The following is a 24,899-nucleotide window of genomic DNA, read 5'->3' as shown; positions in this document are numbered from 1 at the left end:
GAGTTGCCAACCTCCAAGTAATTTCTCTAGGGTCCCAACATGTGCGAGCTTAAGAAGATGTGATATATAACAGCTTGGCGTATACTCCTCGTTCCCTAGCAGAGGATCGTTCCAGTGCCTCCATGTAGCTAAAGATTTGACTTTGATGTTTTGCCTGTACCCTGAATGCTGATGTTTCGCCTTTGCGCAGCGGAGAATGCATCTGAAGAGCTTGGGAAGCTGCACGTTAGCTCCCCAGAGAGCGCGTCCCCCCTGCACCCAGCACCTGCCTCAAAGGATAGGCGAAGCCTTGCAGAAGGAATCCAACGGCTGTGCTGTCCCTAAACTGACAACCCCAGGTGTCGAATCCCTTCAATGCAGCATTTTTATCTTGCACCAAAGCTGGTAGCCTTGACTGCTCCTGTACTGTATCACAGGGGTTGGCCCTTGACGTCCAATACACTGTCACCGGATAAGCTGCAGTTATGATCGTCTTACCCTTGGGCCATTTCAGCTGATGTAGCATTAGCTCACGTCTCCCAAATAGGCAAAATAGATTTTGTGCACAGACGGCCGGCCCCTGCCGGAGTATTGCACCGTGCAAGAGGCGATGGAAGCCCTCAGGCGTCGGAGCGTGGCCATGGCTCTTCCTGCATGCCCAATTATCACATCGGCACCCTCCCGGTGAGTGCTCTTTTGGGAAGTGCCTTGCAGGCCATACAGCGTTGTTTGCTTGAGGCAGGCATCTTACAAGTGGTCGCAGACTAATCTACATGGGAGGACTTTTATTCAGTTGCTCTGGAATGGGCTGCCTTTCAAGCAATGTAGTGTCTGCTGGGTGAAGTTGTGCAGGAGTGCATTCGGCTTGGCAACGGATGAAAGCATGGGCTTAACCAGTTGAAGTATCTGTTCATTTGTGCAGAGGGAGTGGGAGCCTTCTGAGCTGCAGCGGCTGAAGGGGCGCCTTGACAAGCCGCGATGCAGGCGGGACGGCAGGGGTGATCCTGTCTCGGGTGCCCTGCACAGGACAATACCTCTGCGCCGCCGCTCTGCTGCTGCAGACTCCTGAGCAGTGCGTGCACCCGCTCACACCCTGTTTCTCTCCCAATTGCTGGGTGTTGTAAAAGCGCTTACAAAGGGTGACAGCAATGTTGGGGACCCTTTTTTATAAGCGCGCGGTCGGTGGAGGCTCCCGACTGAGCGACATAAAGAAGTCCAGCATTAAGGACTTGTACGACGCCATGTTCTCACTGTGCCGAGGTCTTGTAAATCTTGCCAGTAATTGTTGGCGGCACATCAATGTCACATTTGCATGCAGCAGTAGCCAAAAAAGGGTGTGCCTGTGCTCTGTGCAGGGATGCGCTATGGAGGGCGAACGATGGCAGATGCCCCTCACGCCCGAACCCCTGCTTATTCTGCAGCGACATATGGCCTGAAGTGTCTGGAAAATCGGCTGATATTGACTCTCGGAGAACCATTTGAAAGCCGTGCGCAAAAGAAAGTTGCGGTGCTGGAACGAGCTTAGAGGGCGTGAAAACCTGGTTCGGCTCATGTAGATTAAACAGCAAGGGCGGACAGCTGTGCAACATACCAACCACATCTGCAGATACACCAGCCGTCACGAGCTAGAGCTATGTCAATGTCTTCTCAGTGTGCACAGAACAGATTAGATTTAGGCCCCTGATGTCTCATTGACTGGGTCTGGGACTGGGTCAAGTCTCATGATGCTAAATCCCTAATGCTGATTTCCTTTCGCTCAAGCCACTGGGGTGACTCAATTGGCTGCTCTTTCCCCTTGTATGTCAGCTGACCCTATTGGTGACCGGTGTAATTAGCCTGTAATGCCTCTTCTTCTGCTGGCACTTGTGAGTTGCATGCGAATAATAGAGCACACTAGTTGTAGCTTTCTACTACTAGTGTGCTCTGCGGCCCGAAATGGCATCTCCTTTAATGATATGGTATGCATCTAGTGCACAAGTCCTCTTGGGTACCTGTATCAGGAATCTGGTCTGCTCCAGTACATCTTTTTGGAGCTTTAAAGCCCCAGCAGAAGCTTATTGCTGCGTGTGAAACAACAACCTAGGAAGCACCTGTCTTAGTGCTGTTGCACAGATGAGAAGCGTTGAATCGGTACAAGTCATGACTGGTGATCACTCAGTCACTGTTTGCTTGGAAGGGTTGAGCTGTTTCTGCTGGAGTATTAGGCTATTGCTACTGACACATGCAGGGTCGTCTGCTTGTGCGACTGTCCTTAGGTGCCCAGAAATGAAGCTCCCTGCCAATAGAGTCAAATGTGGGCATGATTCTTGTGAGTGCCAATTACCATGCTGGTGACTACCTAAGATAGCTCTGGCTGAGACAGTATATAATAATATTGATGTGGATTACATGTACAAAGTCACAAGACAACATTAAGCTGTCGTTTCCAGTCCTCCAATTTAGAGGCCCTTTGATCAGTTTTCAAGCTCGACCTACGATATTGTCTTAGCTATGATTGAGCAAAAAAGATTATTGTAAATTAGACTTGGGCTGCTCCGAGAAAGGACGGGCCGATCACATGCTGCCCAACAGGGCAGCAGCTTCCCTTGTTTTAAATGGCTTTGATTGACAACTGGTTGAGTACTGCCTTCCTGATACGATATTCAAACAAGATCATCCATGCAAGAAGAGATTGAAACCAATGGCTTGCACTGTGGGTATATTGAAGGAAGAAAGCAAGGAGCTTCCCTTACATACAACAACTTTCAGACTTTGGTGGTCTCAAGACTGTCCTTTGTCAAGCTGCTTTGCTGTGAAGGCGGGAAGCTCCGTGTGTGCCAAGGCAGGAGTGTTTCTCATGGCTTCCATGAAACGTGCGGCCACTGCAAGACTGCGCCCGGCGTTGGGTCAATACTCCTCAGATCTTGCCAGGCACTTGCTCTGCACTGGTGTCCAGCCGCCTGTGTTTGAGCAGCGGAACTCCCCCCAGCTGTCCAGCAGTGCCTTGCTCTTCCTCGCCTGCAGAGCGTAGAAAACTTTCAACTTTTTAACTTTCTGAAATGTGGGGGATACAGGGGCCGGGGTGGGCGCTGGCAGGATGGAGGCTGCGGTATATTGTCACATGGACGCATGATGCACTGAAATAAGTTTTAAGCGGTGCCTCTTATTCCGATGCAGCTATCTTCGGTGTCATGAGTCACACTAGATCTTGCATTGTTCCATCTCACACTGCTGCACCCACCTTTTTGACATAGGTCAGAAAATAGTTCACGGTGAAGATGTGGCGTGGGCTGCTCCTCGTCAGCAGCATGAGGTGGCAGTGCATCCACAGCAGCGGGCGGGCCTCAAGCTCGTTTCCCTGCTCCTCAGCTACCCTCAGCCGTGGCACCAGTTCCTGAAACATTGTATATTACCGCCGTCTGCCTTATCATGTCATATATTAATGCCATGGCAAGCTCTTATTCCAAAAGCATATAACTCTGTCCGTAAAGACAGCACCTGCACTGCTTTTATTGTGCTTCGTTCAGCGGGTCCAGCTAGGAGCGCTTTCCAATCAGCTGGACTCCACGCGGCTCTTGTCTGCCTGTCAATGACTACTCGCCTTTAGTGTGTCCCAGTCCCAAGAATGCAGCAACACCTGTGCGCAAGCAACATAATTTCAAGGATTGTTGCAATGCCAGCGGGTATCAACCAGTGATGGGCCGCACAGACTTTGACGTGAAAACGCTGATGGCAAAGTGTGTTGCACAAGTTGTTCTGGTCCTTACCAGACCCGTTCTTTTCACGCCGTCTCTTCAGTTCTGCCCACAACAGCCCCAGCTCCTTCCTGTCTCTCACGATGTCAATGGCGCAGATGTAGAAAGTCACCACTCCAGGCGGCAGGCCTCCACATTCCAGCGCTTCCAGCTCATTTGCTGACTTGCCTTCCAGATCTTCGCACTCTGCACATGACGGCACAGAGACTTCAGACCTTCCAGAAGAAATCTTAGTCACAGAGACATTCCTTTACTGTGCACAGTGACAGTTATGACAATACCAAATTGTTCTCAAGATAGTTCCCACTTCCCCAGGTTAAAGTTATCACTGTCATGTGCAGGGTACGTACTCAGGTTCAGGCCACGGACTGCATTCTCAACCTTGCTCCGGTTGTAGTCCAAGTACTCACAACAAGCCTCGAAGTCAATTCTGCGCATCTGGAAGTCCAGATACAGCTTCCAAGTCGGAAGTTCTTCGGGGTTCAAGATCTTCACATCAGCTCCTTGGCATTCGGTCAAATCGACATCTGCACCATTGTACATCACCTCATGTGTTGTAAGCAAGGTCGAGCTTCAGTGCAGCTCAACATCATCGTAAATTAGAAAGGCCGCACATCAGCCCACCTGAGGACGAGGTGATCGACTTGAACCAATCTGTGCTCAGTAGTTTCCAGACATCAACGGACTGCCAGCATGCAAGGCAGCCCATTGATGATCGGGACGGTGGGGCCTTTTGCTAAGCTCTTGCAGGTAAAGTGGCAAAGAATTCAGCAGCTCTTGCGAGGCAGGAGGTCCTGACCCGACGTTCACAGCCACCAAAATCAGCACCTTATTTGATGTTCTGGCAGAAGGACTGCATTGCGGATGCCAGTGGGTCAGGTTGGAACTGATTGTCCACTGTTCCGAAATGGGGTTAGCCCACTGAGTCACATCTTCCGAAGATACGGCCTGACCATTTCGGGCAGCCCAGCTGCTCCCGTTGGGCGTCTCAGGAGGGACTCAGCTCAGCAACGCGCAAAAATTGTAGGCAAACACGACAAGACTCACTTTGATGTATCGCTGGCATCTGGAATGTTGACATAGTAGCTACATAGTAGCTATAGCATCAACAGGCTTAGCCCTGACCCCAGGACCGGCAATCAGAAATAGTGCAGCTGTTGGTTCTGAAATGTTTACTGGCTGTCATACAATATGACTCAAATCCCTCCCGCTACTGCTCGGGTCCAGCTTAGCTCCGGCAAGCCCATCAAGGGGAAGGGTGTATGGGAGCCTTTTTGCAGGGTCACCTTGGCAAAAGTGCCATGTACTTCATAACACTTCAAGCATGAGCTCTGGCAGAAGTTGACATGTATGACATACTTGCATGCCTGTCTGCCGGCCAAGTAGACAGACTTCTGCGCTTTGGACTCGTGCAGGCTCGAGAGCAGTCTCGACTACTTGGAATTCCAGCGGTACCTGTCCGGCCGCCGCAGTGGAAGCCGCGAGCCGCTGCAGTCTGAGCAGAGCGAAGGAGATGGACCCAGAGGGCCTCTGTATATGTGATGCTGCAGAACGCTATCAAGTGGCTGGGACCCGGGATCATCACCAGGCTTTGCGGGGTGGGTAAGCACTCCATGCATAAGTATTGCAGGCTACCAAATCATTGCACTTCAGATTTATCAGCGGGCCCTGAGGGTGAGGGATCACTCCGCTCCTGACGATTACTGCTTTATTTCACCATCAGTCTCCGTGAGAAGGGTATGCTTTCTTTTGCAACAGCATAGCCCCTTGATGCAAGGGGGTGTAGAGATGGGACTCCCTGAAAGCACCCCAGCATGTTTGAACTATGCAACAAATGGACCCGAGCTTGAAGGAAATTTGGGCCTGAGTTTCATCTTTCTGCGTCCTTAGAGTGTCTCTGTCATGCTGACATTACTGACACCGGCCACAGGTGCTCACTGCAAAGCTGTTCACCAATGTGCAATCATTGAAGGAGTCATGCCCAACTGTGCGGGTAGTAAATCTGGCCAGCGCGGTGTTTTGTTTGCAGGAGCTTCTCCCAGGCTGAGGCGCCTGCTGGAAGCAGAGCATGGGAAGATCGGACTCTTAGAGTGCGCCCAGCTCTGGATGTACTGCGCGCTTCTGTTGGTGAACGGAAGCAGCTAGGAGCACAGAGTCAACAGTGTCTCACTTCCTCAGCCAAGTGAAGAGGGTGTGTGCATCTCACATATTACACTCTGAACCTGACATGCACCTTGCTACATTCATGGCTTGGCACCTAAGTCCGTAAGGGGGGTCAGTGTTCTTGGCGTTGCTCTTCACGATGAAAAGCTTTCCTCAGATTCCCAAAGAGGGGAGCTGGTGGGTTGTAAGAGCTGAGGGCTGCTCGTTTGCATGCGTGCAGGCAAAGAATTGCAAGGCGCTGATTGACAGGTGGGGCGAGTTTTGCTGCCCATAGACAGGCGGCTGAACGCCTGCGCAGCAGACTTGCCTGGGTCACATATATAGACTATTGGCGCCGCCTGGCAATGGAAGCGCAGCTGAAGGAAGCTGTCAAGAATTATCCGACCTTTGCAGAGACGGAGCTGCCGGCCTACACGTTCCAGCAGCTCAATTATGCATTCTCACATATCAAGTGCGATGCCCAGCTATACCGCTGTATAGTTGCTGTTTGTCACTGTTAATATTACAGGAACAACGTGCGCCCTGCAGACGAGCTGCAGACAAAGGCCGCCACAATCCTACCCCTTGTTGGACTCGCCACATCCACGCATGCGCAGGACCCAATGGATGCGCAGTTTTATACCGCCTCCCGCCAACCGGGGCTGCTGTCTGTTGGGTGCGTAAGTTACGGCGGTGTGTGGCACATTTCGTGCTGAGTTCTGTAAGTGGGGTCAAGCGGATATGCACATACTATTGCTGTATTGCAGGTGAATCAACTGCACGGCACGAAGGACAAGCTGATGGTGTGTTATGGTCTGCAAGCATGCCAAGTGCGATGCAGCTGTGAATGAAATATCTTGTGAAGTATCGAAGCTGGTAACGTCAGGTGAGCTGGTCATCAATATTAGGAGGTGTTAAAAGAAGGGCTACGGTGCGTATTGTTCCATGCCAAAGAGATTTTGTACAGCAGCTGAGCACCAATTTTTCAACGGAAAACAAGTGTTTTAGTAAGAACAGCCATGGGCTTGACAGGCAATAGGGTGCTCTGACGGCCATTGCCATTTGAAAAATGGATCATGTGGTGGAGCACATGCTGGATGCGGCCAAAAGGGCTTTAAAAGGCATGACAAATCAGCAAGACTGAACTTCACCAGGGGAAGTCGCCAGTTGTGAATGGTTTTAATTCTTGTTGTGAGCTCTTACAGTGAGGCAGCATGGACTCAACTTAAGTTTAGCGGTACAAATTTTCCCGCCATGGCAATTTGCACACCAGGAATCTCACAGAGATGTATAGGGCTCACAAGAGACTCGGTGCTCGAAGAAAGGGGGTTTCAAACATAAATGGTGTCATGCAGAACACCTCCTCGAGGGCCTCAAATTCTAATAGATAGTAGTGATAGATGTTGCGCTTCCGCTTCTGGCAATTTGTCTGCAACTAATGACACTCACAAGGAATCAATATGCAGATGTCGCATCTTCACAAGACGATTGGACAGATTACTGCAAGTCCAAGCAAGTAAGTATGAGGATTTACATAAAGGAATTCTGATACATGTGCATTAATGGTGGCACTTTCAAACTTTGATGACATCAGCGCGAGGTATCCCACTGATTTGCAAGAGCAACTCTTACGAGCAACTGAGGAAGTACCGGTAATGGGCATCATGCTCTACTGCTGCATGGATAAATGGACATTTGGGATGTCTCGCCAACACTTTCAGACACTTTGAGCCTCAGTTTGAGGCTTGAGGACTATGCGGTAACAGGCTCTGAGCATGTTTTCTTTCCTGACAGGGTTTGCCTTACTGCCTCATCTGGCACAACCTGTGATGAAGACCTCATTTCGTTGTCCTTTTTTGCTTCACTTCCTCCTCCTCAACGCTTTTCCATCCACTCGGCAGCCCTTCTCCTGATCCAAACAAAAGCGACCGTAGAGACGAACGATATCGAAAAGTACGGCAGTCACAGGTCCTGCAGAAGCCTTGGACCTACATGAGTTCCTGTGTGTCTTCGCGTCCTTGTCTGATGAGTTCTGGGTCGTATAGGTTCAGTGACCAGCCTCTTCTTGAGGCTTTCAGGAATGTAATGCCTGCCAGAGGTCCCTATATTCCAAAATCGCAACACACTGTTAAAGCACTAGCAACTTTGGATGGAACAAGGCAATGCCAGAATCGCAAGGGAACCCACTTTCGCACTAGCTCTCAATAGAGCGTTGACAAGAATCTGGCTTCTCTGCTGCCTCGCCAAAGCAATGAGCTTGCTTGCAGACTTCGTTTTCGAAGAGATACCACAAGACATGGTGCAAGAGTGTCATCGAGGTACACGATCCTTGATCAAGCTGCAAAACACTGTGCCTCATCAGGGGTTTGACGAATCCCCCACAACCAATAACCTAGCAAAGGGAATGAAACTGTCCTGCCCCTGGCTGCTATATAGACAGCCCCTGATATAGAGCTGCAGGTCATCGTGTCAGAGTAGGAGCTTCGTTGGATCGGCTTGAGATCATCTGATGGCAGTTGGTCTGATCATTGGAAGTGCAGTGCTAATTAGAGAGTGCACTGTTACTGTCAGTGCCATCCATCTAGAGATAAAGTTGGGATGCTGAACCATGTGTTGACAGAGACCTTTGTGCTCATTTAGATGCAAATGCTTGGCTGCCGCAGCATAATCTTCAATGCTTGGCTGCCGCAGCATAGTCTTCAATGGCGTTAGAATGTGATGTACACTTTACAACTTGGACTTGTGTAACATCTTGGGCTTACTACATAGCTAGGAGTTCCCAGGGTGCCGGCACTGGTGCCAGCACACTGGCCGAGAACCTCCGCATATGCCCAAGATATGGGTGCATGCAGTACTGCTCTAGAAGCTGCCAGAACATTTCCTCGTATCCAAGAGCCAAAGCCAATAGTGTTGGATCAAGAACGCTGTCTCTTGGTTCTGCACTGCGCCTCACCATCAATTGATCGATCTTTAGATATCCTCGGAAGTAAATGGACCGTAAATAATCCTTGCGGGTGCTAACAAAAGCCCCTTATGCTGCCACACGCTGCTGCCTCTGAGGCTGCTTCGCAGCCCCTTGTGGCGCCTGTGTCCGCTTGGAAGCAGCGCCAGGCACAGGAAGGGGAACCTGCAAGCAGCCAGCAAAAGCAAACACTTGAGATGAAGCCCGCAGAACATTGAAATCCCACAACATTCCTCGCATGCGTCCAAAGCCCTTTCAGAGACCAGACACGCATGCTGCAGTGTCTCACACAGCGAAGCAAAGACACACGAGGCGTTAGTCATTATGCATGCATGCGGCCATCATCTCAAGCTGCATGCTCCAGCTGCACACGGAATACTCTTCCTGTGGCAAACTCCAGCAGGCGTTGGTCAACAACACAGTGGCGGAAGTCAAGGAAGACACACTGCGCATGACACATGCCGTATTACGTATACCCAACATGTCTCAACAAGGCCAATGATAGGCTGGCGGGACTCACATGGTGGGTGTAGAAGTCCTGGGCCATGTAAATGCTGCTGCTGCCGTAGGCCGTCATGGCCTGCCGCCTCAGCATCTGGATATCTGACGGCAGCGCATCCTCCTCGCCCTGCACACAGCCCCCCATACTCAATCTCGTTCGAAGTTTACACACCAGGCGAAATTTACACACCAGGCCGACAACACCGAGCGTGATGCCAAAATTCCCACTGAGCACAATCCCGGAAGGCGGCTAGGGCGCACTCATGCGTCACAAGGCATCAGACTCTGCACCAACACCACAGGTCACGACATGATGCACAGAGCAACAGCCATGGATTCAGCAATTCTGCTTGAAATCCATCAAGGATGTGACAGCTGGAGGTGATCAGAGCGAGAGCCCAGAAAGTCCAACAAGGGTCTTGAGATCGACGCTGATCAAGTTTGAGAGAGCCAGAGGGCATCCAGCAATTCTATGCAAGCTAGAGGCGCACTGCAGGCCCAGCGATTCAGAGCACAGCTTCAAATGCATTATGACAAAGCATGGCAAGAGAGCTGCAGGACGGAACAGCAATTTTCCCATTCAGCAAGTACGCACCGCTCCGGGTTTGCCGCGCCAGTCGTTGAAGCGGCCGCTGAAGTGGGTCAGCACAAGGGTCTGCGCACCGAGCGCGCGCGCGAAAGCCCCCGCCATGGGTGCCGTGCTGTGCTGCGCTATGTGGGCCTTTTCGCGCATGTCTGCCGTGAATGTGGCCTCGTGCGACAGCAGATCCGCCCCCTGGCCAACCCCTGCAATCCACCCCAAACCAGATACTTCAGTCTGAAGCACAGCCAAAAAGTCCACAGCCGATGCCATGGCAAGGTGCAAGCAGTGATGACCCATTGCTTATACCGGAGTCAGCACCCTATTTCGAGCATGAAATAGTAAAAAACGTCAAAGAAAAACCCTTCAATGCAAAATATAAACCCTGTGACAATTTTGACACCAGTTTTGGCAAGCTCTCGCAGAGCCCGGCCCATTCTTGATCATAAAACATTACTTTTAAGAAGGAAAAACTCCAAAAACCATGTCCAAACAATTGAGGGGTGCGGATTAATGGTGCTGACCATGGTATGCCCGTTCTACGATCCACTTCTTATTATCTCAAAGCTTCGTCATGCGCTTCTTCATTGTTCTAAACCTAAGCGTTCCCCCATAGGGCAAGGATCTTGCAGCAATGGGCATGTCCGGATTCACACTGCTATTGTTCACAATCGTGCGCCAGCTAGCATCAATGTACTGATGCCTTTACAGCCTCTCCTGCTGTGCAAACTGAGGGCAGTGACACCTGCTGATGTAGACAACACTCGTGTTGTGCAGGAAAGGACCCTGCTGCAAAAACGGGGCAGTGACACCTGCAGATATAGACGACACTCGTGTTGTGCAGGAAAGGACCTTGCAAGTACAGCCAAATGTTTTTTCGCAGATTATTGAGGACACACACAGTGGGACGCACTGAGGATTGCACGCGAGTTGCAGGTGTCGCCGAGCAGCACGACCTTGCGGCCCCGGCGCGGCGGCCGCACGAGAGAGCGCACCGGCACGGCCTGGCCGCCCGGCAGCGCCACCGGCGCCGATGGGCCCTGCCGCATCGCCTCCCTCACCGCCTCCTGCACCGCGCCCAGTTATTGCATTTTTTAATTGATGAAAGCTGCAGAAAAGTATAGCGTTGTGCTCTAGCATGGTCCGGCCAGACCCCGCCAGCAGGCTGCCTCTGTTCACAAAGCAGCTGCAAAGGATATGGCAGGTGCTGTCAGGAATTGAAAGGCCAAGTTGCCACACCACGATAGGCCCTTAGCAATGTACCTCGTGAGGGTGAATAGCTTCCATATCAGGAGCCGTAATGCATTGCCCTATGCACGACACCGAGAGCCCAGAATGTGGCCAGAAAGCTTAACCCCCAAAAGCTTATGGTTTCAGCGCACAGAGAGCGACACACCCTGACTGACAAAAGACCGTCCAGAGGCCTCCCCCCGATCTCGGGTGTGAGGCCCCTATGGAGTGCCCTCTTCCGGTCATCAGCGTCAAACAGTGATCAGTTAGAAATATCATCCTAATGCGGTGACAAGGAGATGGTCTCACGCGCTAGCTATCTTAGGAGGAGTACATTAGACCCATAAAATTTCTTGATTGGCTGAGGGCGCCAGCAGGGGCCGCACCTCGTCCACACCAGCGCTGGCCATGAGCGCCTGATCTGGCACGGGGGGCAGGCCAGCTTCCTGGAAGACGTAGCCCCAGCAGGGCACCCTGTGCTGCAGCTGCGCGGCAGTTACCGTGATGCCGTCCTCGCACGGAATCGTCCACGCCAGCCCCTCAATCACCTCCACCTGGCGCCACATGTACAAACACTTAATTTTCTGCTTCGATGGTAGAAAGAGTCTCCAAATGCAGACACTCTGCACATTCTTTTGCATCTTCATGCAATGTTGCTGCGACGCTTCACAGAGAGGCACAGCCCAGCAATGCAGAGTTTGCCAGAAACTTCAGCAGCCAGCTCTGCTTGCTTTGGCAAAATCCTTACTACACATCATCAGGAAGGTAAAAAGCGGTCTTTCTTGTCGACCACCTTGCGGCAAAAACAGCAAATTTCCCTACGCGTCCTGACACATGCCACAGAGCAGGTCCTGACCAATGCAAGCATGCGCACGTATGCACTGCCACAGTAGCGCATGGGACTACAATCCCAAGCGAGGTTCCACGGCCCACTTACAGCGTGTTCGACTGACATCTGCCGGTTGCTGCGCCGCCGCTGGTCCGGCGCTCTCCGCAGAGCCGCCTCCGCGTCAGGAGTGCGATCAGGTGCTAGCGTCGCAAATTTCACGCGCCCCTGGTCCACATGTGATATCTCCCCTGCCGGCCTGGGCGCGTGCCCCTTGGCCGGGTCCACTGTCAATTCCACCACCATCTGCAATCGCATTCTATACTGAAAAATTTGAGATGTTCATGTCTGATGAGAGCACACAAGGCAATTGACAGAACATACCCGGCGTGATTGTGAAGATTCTCATAACCCAGTGAGCGCAGCACCAGCCTGATCTCATTTCTGATAGATGCTAAAGCTCCATGAGCTAGAAATGCAAGGAGGTTGCTATGCTCGATGCTTTCTTTACTGTCCTCTTACAACAGCATAACCGAGCACCTGGTTGCAGCATAAAGGCCAGACAGGCATGCTTTGGCAAGAAGAGCAGCGCACCAGGGGCATGGCCAGGGGCCTCTCATCAAAGCCGAGGGCGGCGGTCACAAGCTTGTGCAGGCCCGGGGGCCCGTAGACCGTAAAGGGCACGTCGGCTGACGGCGTGCCCTCTCGTGCCGCGCTGACCGCGCGCAGCAGCCCGCCGATGCCAAAGCAGTGGTCGCCGTGCATGTGCGTTATGAATAGCTTCTTCACGCGCACAGCATCCATGCCCGCCATCTCCAGCTGCATCAAATTACAGTTATAATTAAACGTTTACTCTGCCAAAAGGCAAGGTACGTCCTGCCAACAAGCTGCAATTAGAGGCTGCACAATCCTTCCCCTTCTTGGACTCGCCAGATAAAAGCAAGACCTAATCAACACTGGGCACGGCGCTCAGTATATATACCGCGCCCCGCCAGCCGGGGCCAGATCAACCAACCAAATAGAAGACTCTTGCAACCGTGCGCCTGCGCATCATCTGCACATGACATGCGGCCTGAATGCAGATAATATTTTGGCGCCTGCCAAAGTGTCTGCCATGCTTCTGAGCAAAGGAGCAGACCACTCCCAAATCAATCTTGTCGGTTATTCCCATTCTGCCATAGTTGCCTAGAGAAAGGTTTCCATTTTAAGATTGCTGCATGCCTACCTTAAGCCTTCAGGCCCTTCACAAGGCTATAGAGGATCAAAGTCTGGAAAGGGCACATAAACATTGGAGATTGGGCAGGATTGGCGGCCCACCTGTCTGCAGGAGCCCTCGCCGGCATCCACGAGGAAGGTGGAGTGCGGCAGGCGCAAAGAGATGCACGACACGTTGCGCTTGAGAGTGGGCGCCCCCGAAGACGTGCCCAGCCACGTCACCGCCATGCCTGTCTTGGCCGCCGCCTGATCTGGCGCCGTGCCTACTCTGGCCGCTGCCGACAAATCTGCTGCGCCTGATCTGGCCCCTTCTGTAGCCTGCAAGTTACCTGATCTGGCCGACACTGCTGTGGGGCCTGCATTGTGTGAGCTGGCTGTTGTTGAGGCATGGCCGCTGGCATGCACTTCTGAGCCTGCTGAACTAGCTGCGGCTCCATTGCTGGCTCCTGCCCTGAGCTGCACATCCTCCGTTGCCCGGGAGTTGCTAGAAGGTCCCACTGGAGTGCGGGCGTCAGATGCTGACTCTGTGATTGTTGATCTCAAAGCTGTCTGCAATGAGCCGTTTACAGAGGCATCATAGCTGTTGCTGGATGCAGGCTCGCCGGCGCGGGCAGTGCTAGCTGCAAGCTCAGCTTCCGCAGGTGCAGCAGGAGACGCCTCATTCTCTGCAGTGCCCAGCCCACGTTTCAATGGTTTGCTGAAGCTAACTGCATGATTACCCTTGCCCATGAAACAGCCAATAAAAGTGCCCGTCAAACCTGCAGGTTATATGGGAAATGCACATGTAATGTAATTATGCTCTGTGAGGCCAGGAAAGCCACCTTGCTCGTGCAGCACAGCGTGCATGCGCTCCACAAGGTCCATTTTGAGGCCATCGGTGCTCAGGCCTCGCTCCTGAAGCACCTCCCTCAGCTCGGCCACTTTGAGCCGGTTCAGCGTGCTCTTCGAGATGACTGTGCTTGTTGTAAACCGCTTCCAGGGCTCCTGAAAAGACGATCCACCGCCAGAGCTGCTGGCAGAGGCAACGACTGCAGCCCTGCCCTGCCTAGATCGCTCGCACAGCTTGCACGAAGCTGCTTGCAGGTGAAGGGCGCCTCGCCTTGCAGCATTCCCCCTGCACCACACAGAAGTCATCGAATTAATGACTTATGGGCGAACACGTAAGACTTGGTTAATATAAGAATGGAAGTACCACAGCCAGCATAGTAAAGAGGGGACAGCAGCACTCCCTGGCCCTCCTATAATTTCCAGATCTGCAGAATAACAAAGAAATTAATCGAAAGCTTTTATGCAAGCAATCAAGGGGTCTACCACTCACCAAAGCCTCAACATTGTGCTCTGGTTCAGCGGGCAAAGCGAGTGTCCTTGCATCTGCGAGTCCTTGTAGCTGCATGCGTATGAGTACCTTCAAATTGAAGGCTTCACCACTTCTCCAACTTCCTTGTCTTGGGCCAGAAAGCAGAGCGCAATTGGTGCGCCGACCTCACGTGCGTACGATACGTCTTGTCTACGTCCAACTACGTCAGCACTCCAATGTGAAGCCCATAGATCATCTGGGCCAGATGTGAAGAAAACACATCCGACACATAAAATTACGGTTAATAAGCGCATCCACATCTGTCGTAAGTATCACAGCCTGGACACACTTTCACCACAAGAAAAAAATAATTTTTCCAGGCTTTCCAGAGCTAGGTAGCACACGAAGTCAGGCTGGATGTGATTGCTTGCCACTACGGCAGTGATGACAGTGACAATGAAAAGTCAGTTGACTCCATCACAAACACGCGAGTTGCACACTGCAGAAGTGAACATCCCGGCCATGGTGGGACGCGATCTGCTTCAGAAGGGCAGGAAATTAGGCAGCCGAAACGGACGAAACTGAATGATGAAAATGAAATCAAAGCATTGAAGGATCTACCTGGTGTCAGCCGATCCAGGTGCGCCTAGCCACCTGGTTGTCTTTGCATTTCTCTTTGCATGGCTGTAGGACTGGATAATTGAAACTTGCATGCTCCACCACAGGGATAACAATCTAGGACTGCCTTCTGCGTCCTCGTTACTTGCAAGCTTCAAGGGTGGCGGTGGTAAGGCCATTGCTGTGCAGGGGACCAACCCAGTTCCTGTGTCACCAACTGTTTGGCCTCATCGTGAATTATCTGCTGATGCATGCTGCAGTGCCACTGCCTCCATCTGCTGAGGATGAAGAGGCAAAGCAGGATCTCCATCTGGGACGAGTGAGGACTTTCGCACATGTGGAAGGCAACTATGCCACCCATGTGTACATCACAGGCACGACACACTTTTTCTCTAGCAAGCTTAATGAGATCCATGCGAGGCGACATCTGAACGTGTGATGAGCTGATGTCACACCATGTTGCTAGAGAGTGAGTGTGATTAGGAGTTTCATCTGTTATAGCATCTGCTGATCACATGTCATTGTGCATACACAGTCACCGTGCCCGAGGCTTGCCTTGCGGGCTTGGAGGCAAGTCTCCAGGAATGCAAGCGCAGCATTTCTGACTTGCATCCAACAATCGATGCCGCTCTGCCAAAGACCAAGTCCGGATTTAAGGTACCGCTAATCCATTCTGTACGCACACATTGCCTTATGCACCGATGTATGGTCTCAATTTAATGGTCCAAAAAGATCCGCGACCATCATGTTCAGCCAAGAATGTTCAAATGGTGTGCAGACTCAAACAGCAACATTCATTTTGCGTGGCCCATTCTTGAACGCGCATGGAATGGATATTACAAAAGCCTCCATCTGACCTGTGTTGCTGCTGTGCAGGCGCCTTTCGTGCAGGCCACTTACCATCTAAGTCTGTCTCGGGTGGTCGCTGTACACTATCCCCAGATACAGCCATTGATAGCCTCCTTGAAGCAGCACTTGTCAAAGACACAAAGGTGTGCGCCCCTTTTGTGCAGCCTTTCACACACACCTAACCTAGGTTGACATCTGGGATAATAGCTAGGAAGAGCTTGACACAGAATTATCGCGGATGCTTGCTTTGCGCAATCGCATGCATGCACGCCAGGCTTCTGTATTGAGGATATTATCATTTAGGCCCTGCAAAATTGCCCTCGCTGTGCTCTCAGGTTCAAGGTGAGCTTTGGACGACTGGAGGCTTTTGAAAACGACGACAAGACGCGTAGCTTCCTGTCCATACTTGTCGACCAGGGCTTTGACCAGGTGAGCCAGTGGGGTTTCATTTCAATCTTTCACATCATGAAAGCTTCATATTGGCTTCTAAGACGTGCTGCACTTCTGGTCCTGTTGTTTGTGATGAAATCTGCTATTTCATCAAGGCAGTCTGGCGCTGAGGATTTGGAAAAAATGGTATGCTGGCCTCAAGGATTTTAAGCAGAACATGCGTTCTTCGCAGCTTGGTTGCAGAGCGTCTTAGTTGTTATTGATGATCCATATGGTTCCCACAACTGAGATGGCTGGGTGCGCTCGCGTGTGGGTGCAGGTCTGCAGGGCTGTGCGGCGCACCAACAGGGCCTTTGCAGAACATGGGCTGCAGCAGTTCCACAAAGATCCGCGGCCGCATGTGTCGCTGATGTGGGCGCTCGGCAGCACGAGTCAGCGCTTAGTCACGCTGAGTCAGGAGGTGCAGACGGGGCTGGGGCTTGCTCTGCAGGAGCACCCTTGGGAGTGCAATGTTTCGAAGATTGAGTGTCGCGTGGGGCAACGAATATATGCTGTCTGGGAAGCTATTGGCAGCTAACACGGATTCTCATATGATGCCTTTTTGAAGAAGTGAGCGCGCCTTGAACGTGTGAGCAGAGACTCGACAAAGTGAAGGCAAATGCAATTGCTGGTTTGCATGAATAAATTAATTTGGTTATATGCTGAAGTCCATGTCTGGAAGCTATATACATGTATTAGTTGTCGATATATGTGTCTCAACAAATTTCAATGATGCAAGGATCTGCATGCAGCTTTCACATCAAGCTGATCTACAGCTTGAGGACATTGGGGTTTGCCCGGCATAGCGCCAAGAATAGATTGGAAGATCAGTGATGACAATGCAATAGAGCTTTACAAGCGCAGACATCAGTACCGGGCAATGGCCACAATACTGGCATGCTACAGTTGGACATGATCTTTCATGCGAACCACAATTAGATATCTTTTTGATGGGTGTCCACGATATTGATCCGTGCGACAAAGCTTTTCACAAACATCCAAATGTCAAGGCAAACACAGTACACAAATGAGACTCTTCAGTACAAGTTCACTGCCAGACAAAAGCAAACAGTACCAGAGAGCCTCCACAGAGATCTGCAATTATAATTCAAGTTCCAAACTTCTTTGCACCGCTAAGAATCTGAGGGCTGAAATCAGTATTTACCTCTTTCCTACACCGCTAGTAAGTACTTTAATGTCCACGATCTCACAAAATGCCTTTCTGTTCTTTCCAGCACTCCTAGCGCAGGGCGCAGCATGCCTAGGAGGCCTACTTCTAAAAGTGCTGCCCAGTGAACAGCGCAGCGGCCCAGGACAGATGATGCTCATGTGGAATCAGGACTTAGCTGCGCAGCTGCAGGTCCAGTCAAGCACCAGAGACCACAGCTGCTGAGGGGAGGATTACAAGCAGACAAACCAGCGGGAATAAAAGTGTGTCCATACATCACAGTCACAGCAGAGCAGTTCACAAAAGATGCGCCAATGCACTTTCTCACTCGGCGTGACATAACCGGCAGCAAAGAGAGAAAATGGTCAGTGCTGGATATCTGTTGGAAAGTCTCCCAGCTTATTACCGCAGTGGGAGCTCAAAGCAAAATAGATGCGCCTTGGCCAAGCCAGGCTTGCCTTTCGCACACGCCTGCTGTGCATGCTGTGCTAGATGGCCCCACCTAGAGGTCATCGGGTTGCTGAAGTCCAGAGGATCACAGATGAGTCCTCCCGGGGTCAAGACAGCTTCTTGGCTTGGCTGCTCAAAAAGTTTGCGCGGAAACGGCGCTCTGCAATGTAGACTATGGCGAGTGGTGCGAGGAAGCCGACGAGAAGCTGCTGAGTGTGCATATTGAGCAGGCACGCCGCGTGAGACCGGCTCGTGTAGCATGCCCTGCACACCTGGCGGGGCAGGCCGAGAGAGATCGCCAGCTGGATTGCCTGAATTGGCGCCTGGATGCTCAGCCGCGCCTGCACCCAAAAAGATTCCCTCTCAACACCAGTTGAACGTCCGCGTTCGCTCCACACGTCAGCCAACTGTTGCCGCCCGCAGCGCAGGAGGCCGAGCATAGGTGTGTAGCCTGCAGGCAGAAACATGCAACGCCAAGAAGAGCTCACACAGCCTTACGGCACTCAAAATGAGACATAGAGCGTGATCACAACCCCATGTGTATGTAACCTTTCCTTTTTGAAAATGTTGCACTCCGGGGAGTCTCTTAAGAGATGAAGTAGCCGATGCAGTATTGGCGCGGCAAAGGCAAAGTTGAGGATTGCAGGCCCGCACCATGGTGACTACGCATGACGTGAGCAGGGGTTGCGCGTTGATGTAGCGCAGCACGAAGGGTAATGTGCACGGCCCATCTCCCCCGTGCATCGCATTGAGCACCCCAGGGAAACCCACCTGGGTGTTGAAGACAGTGTACAGCAGCACAAATGCCTTCAACAGCAGCGTCCGCCTCGCCAGATACCTGCTGTAATCACACACAGGACGACAGAATCAGCACGCATACCTCAACTCAAATCAGACCCTAGAGATTACGTGAGCCCTGAGTAAATAGCAATCCAGTGGCTGGCTTGACCTGCTAGACACAGGATGCAGCTGCTAGCAAATCAGCTTTCCCAATGCCCCAGGTGCACCACAAAACAGTATGGGAATGGGGCATGAAGAGCATTGCCATTGCCAATTCCATGCTCCATGTCCCTGTCACAAATTCTGGTGCATCTAGACCATTTGCCCACACAAACAAAGAAGTGATAGCCAGGCAGAGACAAGGTACGAATGTGGTCAACTTGTTTCGGTAAAAGCACCATTCCTGCCAAAGCGGCAGGCAGGCAAGAAGGGTTCTGCGGTAATCAAATGACCTACCCGGGGTTGGCGATCCACGCGAAGCAGAGCAGGAACAGCATGAGGGCTGCTGTGACTGAATAGGCTACTGGCGCATGCACGGCCAGGCTGTGTGGAGCCACAAAGCCCAGGTAGGCAAAGATGAAGGATGCAAAGGAGATGGCAGCCCGATCCAGCTGCAGCAACACAAGTGCAAGTCAAGAAACGTGCCTAGCATTGATGAAAATCTGAAATGGCGCTTCTTGCTCATTCAAGCGATGTGCGTTGAGTTCCAAGCTGTGTCATTGAATGTTGCTATGCAGCTGTTGCTCTACAGATGCTGTGACTGCCATTGCTGCTTCATCCCAGACTTTCCCAATGTCTGCAAAGGCCCGCGGTATGAGCCTATCCCTCATAATGTCCTGCCCTGCCTTGTAGTCAGATTCTGACTGTCAGACGGTCACCAATTTGTTCACAGCACACACTACTCCTAGCACGTAGGCGGAGGTTGATACCTTCTGCAGCTGCAGGCTGTGCCAGGCAGCAAAGTTGCGCTCGAGGTCCTTGTCACGGAAACTCAGCCAGAGCGGGTGCTGCTGCGCCGCCGACGCCAGCTTCTCGGCCCTTGCCGCCTGCAAGACATGCTCTGTCACAGCCTGCCACAATCCCCTGGATAACTGAGCAGCTAAGAAATATGCAGTGCCCAGATGTACATACACAGGTAATCTCCATTCTCCGGACATAGCCACATCCTGGATGCACACTTGGACATGTGCAATTTCCAGGAGCACCCCAAAGGCAGTGTCTAATGTGGGGAGTTGCCCACCATTTGGGCAGCCACTACATCATCGTAATTCCCTTGCTCCGTTGACGTGGTAGCTTCCCCAAAACTAATCGAGGCAGGTGCCAATCTGTGCTTCAGCAACTGGCACTCCCCTGTACTGTCACCTGCAAATCAGCAACCATCACGTCACTTCGTTTGACCAAACAGAGACCGGCTCGGCTTAAGACAACTCGCAGTAGCATCCTCACCCATGCAACAGCGCCGCACCAATGCCCACTGCGGCTCGGACAAGCAAATGATAATTGACAGGGTGATACGGTGCAAGCAGGCTTGGTATGGTGGCACTGAGTGTACCTGTTGGCCACTCTATGGAGGACAGCCTGGGGCTCATGCTGGCACGCCCCAGGAGACCTTTGCTTGCGCGCGCAGTGTCCTCCGAACTCAACGACCCAGACACCGCCGCAGAAACATCCACACTCAACCCCTCTCCAGGTCCTCGTGCTTCCGACAGTACTTCATCTTCTGAGCCCGCTGCATCCTCTGCAGTGCTGGTGGCCGCAGCAGCCGGGCGGGAGGGGAGCAGAGAGGAGCTGATCGGGCTGAGATCCATGAAGGGGCGGTTGGGCCTCGTCTGCTGCGCGTCATTCACGGGCTGCGGATGCTCAAAGGCTGCAGTCGCATCATCGAGGAATGGGTTCTGCGCGACGGCTTGCGCGCAGCCCGGCGCGTCCGCCTCGTCATCGTCAAGCCACCTGCACGACGCATAGCGAATCATGATCAAAAGCCATGATCAGAAAATGGTGGTCACAGGAAAGAGCCTCCCGGGACCTTTACCCCACCAAATCAGCGACCGCAGTAAAGACATGGAATCGAGGCCAGTCTGCTGCAGTGTCCTCACGATTCAATAGAGGCATGCTCGCCAACATATGGACCACAAGATGGTGTCATGCAGCCAATTATAGATTTCAGGTCACACGGAGTATCGCACGACATGAGATTTATGCGCACTTCTTGGCGTCTTCGCAGGTCGGCCCACGGCGCCGGCGCGGCTTGACCGGCAGCTTGGGCGGGGGAATCCCAGCCCCCAGGGACCCCCCCAACGCAGCAGAGGGGAAGCAGGCCGCGCACAGTTCCTCCACCGCCGCGCGGCCCGGCGCCTCTATCAGCGGCGCTAACATGCCAGCCAGCGTCCGCAGGTGTGCGCGCATCCTGCAACAGCGCACTAACCAGGGTTTTGCATCTGTTAAAATGCCCACCACCCACCACCAGGCTGCATTGGTCTAGTTTCTGAGGGCCCTGGATCGCTCTCCGCTTCACATTAGAGATGCACGCCAACACATCCAGCCTCGAGGCAGTCAGCAACTGCATGATGCCAGCTTCGCTCTGCTCATCATAGGGGATCTAAAACGCCAACGTCTGCAGACAAAAGGTACAGAATGGGCAGACTGCTCACCTGAGATCCACAGGTGTTGCAGGCTGCAGGTCCAGGTCGACAATGAGGGCCCCCACAGCTGTGGATGTGTAGTCCCCTATCGCACTCATCTCCCGGGGACATTCTCCCCCAGGCAGCGGCGTTGCGATCAGCGCCCCTGGCCCAAGCATCGAGTGGAAGTGCTCCACATCAAAGAGCCTGCGGATGGGAATGAGTTGAAAACTCGACTTGCTGCAACAAGGCATGGTGTTGATCCTTTTTGCTGCATTTGCACGTTGTGGGTCGCAGAGGTTCTGGGCCTGCAATACATGTCAGGTTCACAGCACAGTAATACAATTTCTCTAGAAATGGCATTGAGGTATTAAAGCAAGCACTGGAAACCACAACAATCAATTCTGCTGCAGAGATTTGTGTTTCTGTGGTTCCTTGATTTGTGGCCACCCAAACCTAGAGGATGAAGAACTGATGGGATGGGCAGCAGGCACACCTCTGGTCTGCTATCTGCTGAAAGCTTCTGAGCTGCCTGGACAACAAGGCTGCCAGCCCAGCGAGGCTCTCCGACTTCGGCCAGAGAGATGTTGTGATACTGCCTGGGGACAGAAGGTTGCTGGTTGCTGCAAGCCAATCGTCCGGGCCACATATCGCCACACTGCAAGGACGCCAGCAATAAAATCAGCATCCCAGGCGCCATCTCCTGGTGTGGGCATGCTTTTGTACAGAAGAGGCGCTCGGCCGCGCTAGCTCCGCGTGATCAGACTCTAGGGAAAGGTTCGCAGAGGCCACCCACAATTCCAGCATGAGTGTGCTGCTTTCGAGCTCAGAAAAAACTTGCATCAGCCCATCATATGAGTTCTATGAAGGGCAGCACCATGGAACCAGACCGGTTCTGGTGCACCATTAGCCCTACCCCCCTTTCGTTTGCAGGTGCATACCTGCAATATCGGCTGAAAGGCAAGAGCTGTTGCAGAGTCTCGGTGACATCAGAGGTGACGTTGCCGCTCTCATAGGCTGCTACAAGGGACCCAACAGTCGCCTCTAGCCCTTCCTCCTCAGACATCACTGGGCCCTACACGTCCGCGAGGACCGCATGGCAGCTACCCGAAGAAAGTTCCCGGTGGCCAGGACGCGCCTCTTTTCAAGGTGCCACGAAGGCGTTCAGATCCCAGACGATCTGCTCGCAAAAAAGTTCACCGGTGCCTCCAGGTCAGCTGTACAGTTTGCCCTATGAAAGCCGCTCAAACGTATTGGCTCCAGGAGGGCTTGGAAATAAATTATCGAATGTGTCCCGCAGATTCTGAATGCTGTCCTTGGAAAGCAATCCAGCCTCATGATCCAGCGTAACTGGGCTGCACGAGTAGACTGGACAGAACCAGACCCAATCTTACCCTTCTGACAAGTTACCGGATTGTTGGCCCCTTGTTTGAACGTCGAAGAGAAAGGTTTCACGGCTGCGCATCTACCGTCTGGTCAACGTTGTTTCTCTACATATCATGGGAACACGTGTGATGGGAGAAGGATAGCATGAGACAAAACAAAGACACTTCTGAAGTTCCGCATACACCCATTTTAGAGATGACGGAGCAAGCCGGATAGGACAAGTCCAAGCAATGCTGGTAAGTCTCTGATTCTCGAATGCAGCGCTTGCAATCGACTTTGCATGGCAAATTCTTTATTTTTTGTTTATTTGACCCAATTCCGCAAGATGTCTTCCTAAGGGAGGGCAACAAGGCCGTGGTGGTACTGCAATCCTGGACTCATTTGCAGGAATTCAAAGGGAAGAGGCATGAGGAGCAATTCCAGGTACTTTATCACACATCATCAACGCATTTAATTCTTGCTTTCCTCTTAAATTACCTTTCGAGATGATCGTGGTAACAATCAGGCTGTAGCTAATGCACTCTGTGATGCCGTCAGGTCTTCTTTGCCGAGCAGCATCTGATATGGGACCTGTCCGTGTGCTTGGTGGGCTGGATGCAATACATACCGGTCATGATCAATCTCTGGCGGAACTGGAACATCAGGAACCCCCTTTGGCATGCAGCCTTTCTGCTGCTCTATACTGCAGAAAAGGTGCCGACTTACCAGCGATCTGCAGTCCAGAGAACTGCCTGTAAACTGACGCTGGCTCTGTCTAGCATCTCTGCGATCCGGTGCTTTAGATCTTCTCTCTACATGACGTCCTGCCTTTGCGAGCAGTGGGCCTTTATGTGCTCGGCATGTGCCCAGAAAGGGCACTGCCTTTGCATAACTATTGTCCGTGCAGCATCCGGAAGCCTGCTCAGTCAATCAACAATCTGTGTCTGCGCAGATGATGCCGACAGCCTTGATATGTCTGTTCAGCAAGTTCTACATCAGGCATCGCACGGCCTTGATGGGCGTTGTACGCCTGTTGGAGATGTTCACTACCGACGCCTACCTCTCCTTCTGGATGGACTTCTCTGACAAGGGCTCCTGCTTCGAGTGGTCCTTGCTCGCCTTGGTCTTCGCCAACAATTGGATTTCTGCGGCACATTGGTGTGCAGCAGCGGATCCCTTGCAGTTGACATGAGTCCATGCTCTTGGGAGGGAAGGGCATAGCTGAGTGCACCTTCCCAGCAGGATAAGAAAGACAAGGCTATGCCATGTTGTGTATCAGTGTGCTTGGCTTCATTGTCTGGGCTCAGCACGAGCATGTCCTTGCTATGGAAGACCGTGCTCAACTTCTGTTGCTGATAGAGGTTGATGGGAAATGGTGTCTTGGAGAGGGGTACTAGATATTTTCAGAAGCAGTCATTGCACTGCCTCGTGGGAGCTCTTTGCACTCCTGACAGAATGCATCACAAGTATGGCTCGAGGCGCAACAGGCACTCAGTGACGCGCACATAGGATTGGTGTTGAATACTATTGCAGCTGGGAATTTAGGACTTTCTGACATGGGTGCTTGGCTGTCTTGCAGGGGATTCCTTCAGCCTGTACCGAACAATTGGTGGCTAGCCTTGCAAGTGCGCCCTCCATTCCTATGTCCAAAACGCTGTGCAAGCATCCTGGGAATCAAGACATAAAGGATCCCAAGCTCTATGCTTTTGGACATACCTCCAAAGCTCACCCCAGTGTCCAAGCATCGCCTACATGCCCATGAACGAAGAGGTCACCCTTGAAGTTTTTCACCTTGACAGAAAGACTGACAGAAAGATGCTTGGTGGTCAGGTGGCTGATGTGGCGCGGGTTTTCTTGCGGCAGTCCACTTCGATGCGGCAGATGGAGAGGGGATTGCACCATATAATCCCGCTGACAGGGGTGGTGAATGCGGTGGGAGCCAGGGTTGGCATATGGCCGTTCAGCGAGCGGGGCCTGCTGAGCTGCTTGTGGATGCTGCTGGCGGTGCGTACCCCGATCTCATCTTGAAGATCAGGGCTTCGAGTCAATGTGTTGGTGTGCAGTTTCAAGTCATGGGTGTGGCAAACCACTCCTACAGACCAAAAGCCCATGTCCCGACGTGCATAACTTCGGAGCCTCACTGCTAGGCTGGC

At 52.3% G+C, this 24,899-nt stretch overlaps 7 protein-coding genes across 7 annotated transcripts; 4 read left to right on the top strand and 3 right to left on the bottom strand.

Annotated features, from left to right (window-relative positions):
• Positions 1 to 589: 589 nt before the first annotated feature.
• Positions 590 to 1,048, top strand: COCSUDRAFT_55103 (hypothetical protein; the record flags this gene model as incomplete). Its single annotated transcript, XM_005651567.1, has 2 exons — positions 590 to 613; positions 902 to 1,048. 2 exons carry the CDS (start codon positions 590 to 592, stop codon positions 1,046 to 1,048), a joined length of 171 nt encoding a protein of 56 aa, XP_005651624.1.
• Positions 1,049 to 2,865: 1,817 nt separating this feature from the next.
• COCSUDRAFT_38842 (hypothetical protein) lies at positions 2,866 to 4,794 on the bottom strand (the record flags this gene model as incomplete). Its single annotated transcript, XM_005651566.1, has 5 exons — positions 2,866 to 2,976; positions 3,200 to 3,352; positions 3,796 to 3,899; positions 4,064 to 4,240; positions 4,761 to 4,794. The coding sequence occupies 5 exons, from the start codon at positions 4,792 to 4,794 to the stop codon at positions 2,866 to 2,868; spliced, it is 579 nt and encodes a 192-aa protein (XP_005651623.1).
• A 2,576-nt stretch (positions 4,795 to 7,370) lies between these two features.
• COCSUDRAFT_31919 (hypothetical protein) lies at positions 7,371 to 8,194 on the top strand. Its single transcript, XM_005651565.1, has 3 exons — positions 7,371 to 7,764; positions 7,848 to 7,957; positions 8,043 to 8,194. The coding sequence occupies exon 1, from the start codon at positions 7,418 to 7,420 to the stop codon at positions 7,583 to 7,585; it is 168 nt and encodes a 55-aa protein (XP_005651622.1). The 5' UTR covers positions 7,371 to 7,417; the 3' UTR covers positions 7,586 to 7,764; positions 7,848 to 7,957; positions 8,043 to 8,194.
• A 692-nt stretch (positions 8,195 to 8,886) lies between these two features.
• On the bottom strand, positions 8,887 to 13,397 carry COCSUDRAFT_38841 (Metallo-hydrolase/oxidoreductase; the record flags this gene model as incomplete). Its single annotated transcript, XM_005651564.1, has 8 exons — positions 8,887 to 8,982; positions 9,338 to 9,445; positions 9,914 to 10,104; positions 10,812 to 10,965; positions 11,515 to 11,682; positions 12,066 to 12,260; positions 12,549 to 12,773; positions 13,272 to 13,397. The coding sequence occupies 8 exons, from the start codon at positions 13,395 to 13,397 to the stop codon at positions 8,887 to 8,889; spliced, it is 1,263 nt and encodes a 420-aa protein (XP_005651621.1).
• A 1,513-nt stretch (positions 13,398 to 14,910) lies between these two features.
• On the top strand, positions 14,911 to 16,900 carry COCSUDRAFT_45724 (hypothetical protein; the record flags this gene model as incomplete). Its single annotated transcript, XM_005651563.1, has 5 exons — positions 14,911 to 14,929; positions 15,620 to 15,741; positions 15,961 to 16,076; positions 16,269 to 16,362; positions 16,643 to 16,900. 5 exons carry the CDS (start codon positions 14,911 to 14,913, stop codon positions 16,898 to 16,900), a joined length of 609 nt encoding a protein of 202 aa, XP_005651620.1.
• A 297-nt stretch (positions 16,901 to 17,197) lies between these two features.
• On the bottom strand, positions 17,198 to 22,530 carry COCSUDRAFT_45723 (hypothetical protein). The gene is made up of 10 exons (XM_005651562.1): positions 22,323 to 22,530; positions 21,878 to 22,039; positions 21,412 to 21,588; positions 20,967 to 21,167; positions 20,313 to 20,710; positions 20,001 to 20,122; positions 19,690 to 19,806; positions 19,217 to 19,371; positions 18,635 to 18,821; positions 17,198 to 18,321 (listed from the first exon to the last, which is right to left on the bottom strand). The coding sequence occupies exons 1-10, from the start codon at positions 22,445 to 22,447 to the stop codon at positions 18,088 to 18,090; spliced, it is 1,878 nt and encodes a 625-aa protein (XP_005651619.1). The 5' UTR covers positions 22,448 to 22,530; the 3' UTR covers positions 17,198 to 18,087.
• A 467-nt stretch (positions 22,531 to 22,997) lies between these two features.
• Positions 22,998 to 23,938, top strand: COCSUDRAFT_31918 (hypothetical protein; the record flags this gene model as incomplete). The annotated part of the gene is made up of 4 exons (XM_005651561.1): positions 22,998 to 23,003; positions 23,155 to 23,190; positions 23,305 to 23,460; positions 23,699 to 23,938. 4 exons carry the CDS (start codon positions 22,998 to 23,000, stop codon positions 23,936 to 23,938), a joined length of 438 nt encoding a protein of 145 aa, XP_005651618.1.
• Positions 23,939 to 24,899: the final 961 nt, after the last annotated feature.

Source organism: Coccomyxa subellipsoidea (genome assembly GCF_000258705.1).
Source record: "Coccomyxa subellipsoidea C-169, whole genome shotgun sequence".
NCBI classification, from domain to species: domain Eukaryota; kingdom Viridiplantae; phylum Chlorophyta; class Trebouxiophyceae; family Coccomyxaceae; genus Coccomyxa; species Coccomyxa subellipsoidea.
The sequence above is the reverse complement of the archived record's forward strand: the minus strand, read 5'-3'. Positions and strand labels throughout refer to the sequence as shown.

What these genes read in the sequence shown, in the direction of transcription:
- COCSUDRAFT_31919 (XM_005651565.1), top strand. Translation starts at nt 7,418, where the DNA reads ATGGTGGCACTTTCAAACTTTGATGACATCAGCGCGAGGTATCCCACT.
- COCSUDRAFT_45723 (XM_005651562.1), bottom strand. Translation starts at nt 22,447, where the DNA reads ATGTCTGAGGAGGAAGGGCTAGAGGCGACTGTTGGGTCCCTTGTAGCA. An exon ending in CTCCATAGAGTGGCCAACAG is followed by an intron (nt 20,123 to 20,312) that starts GTACACTCAGTG and finishes GCTGATTTGCAG; the next exon opens with GTGACAGTACAGGGGAGTGC. An exon ending in GCGTGGATCGCCAACCCCGG is followed by an intron (nt 18,822 to 19,216) that starts GTAGGTCATTTG and finishes GTGTGATTACAG; the next exon opens with CAGGTATCTGGCGAGGCGGA.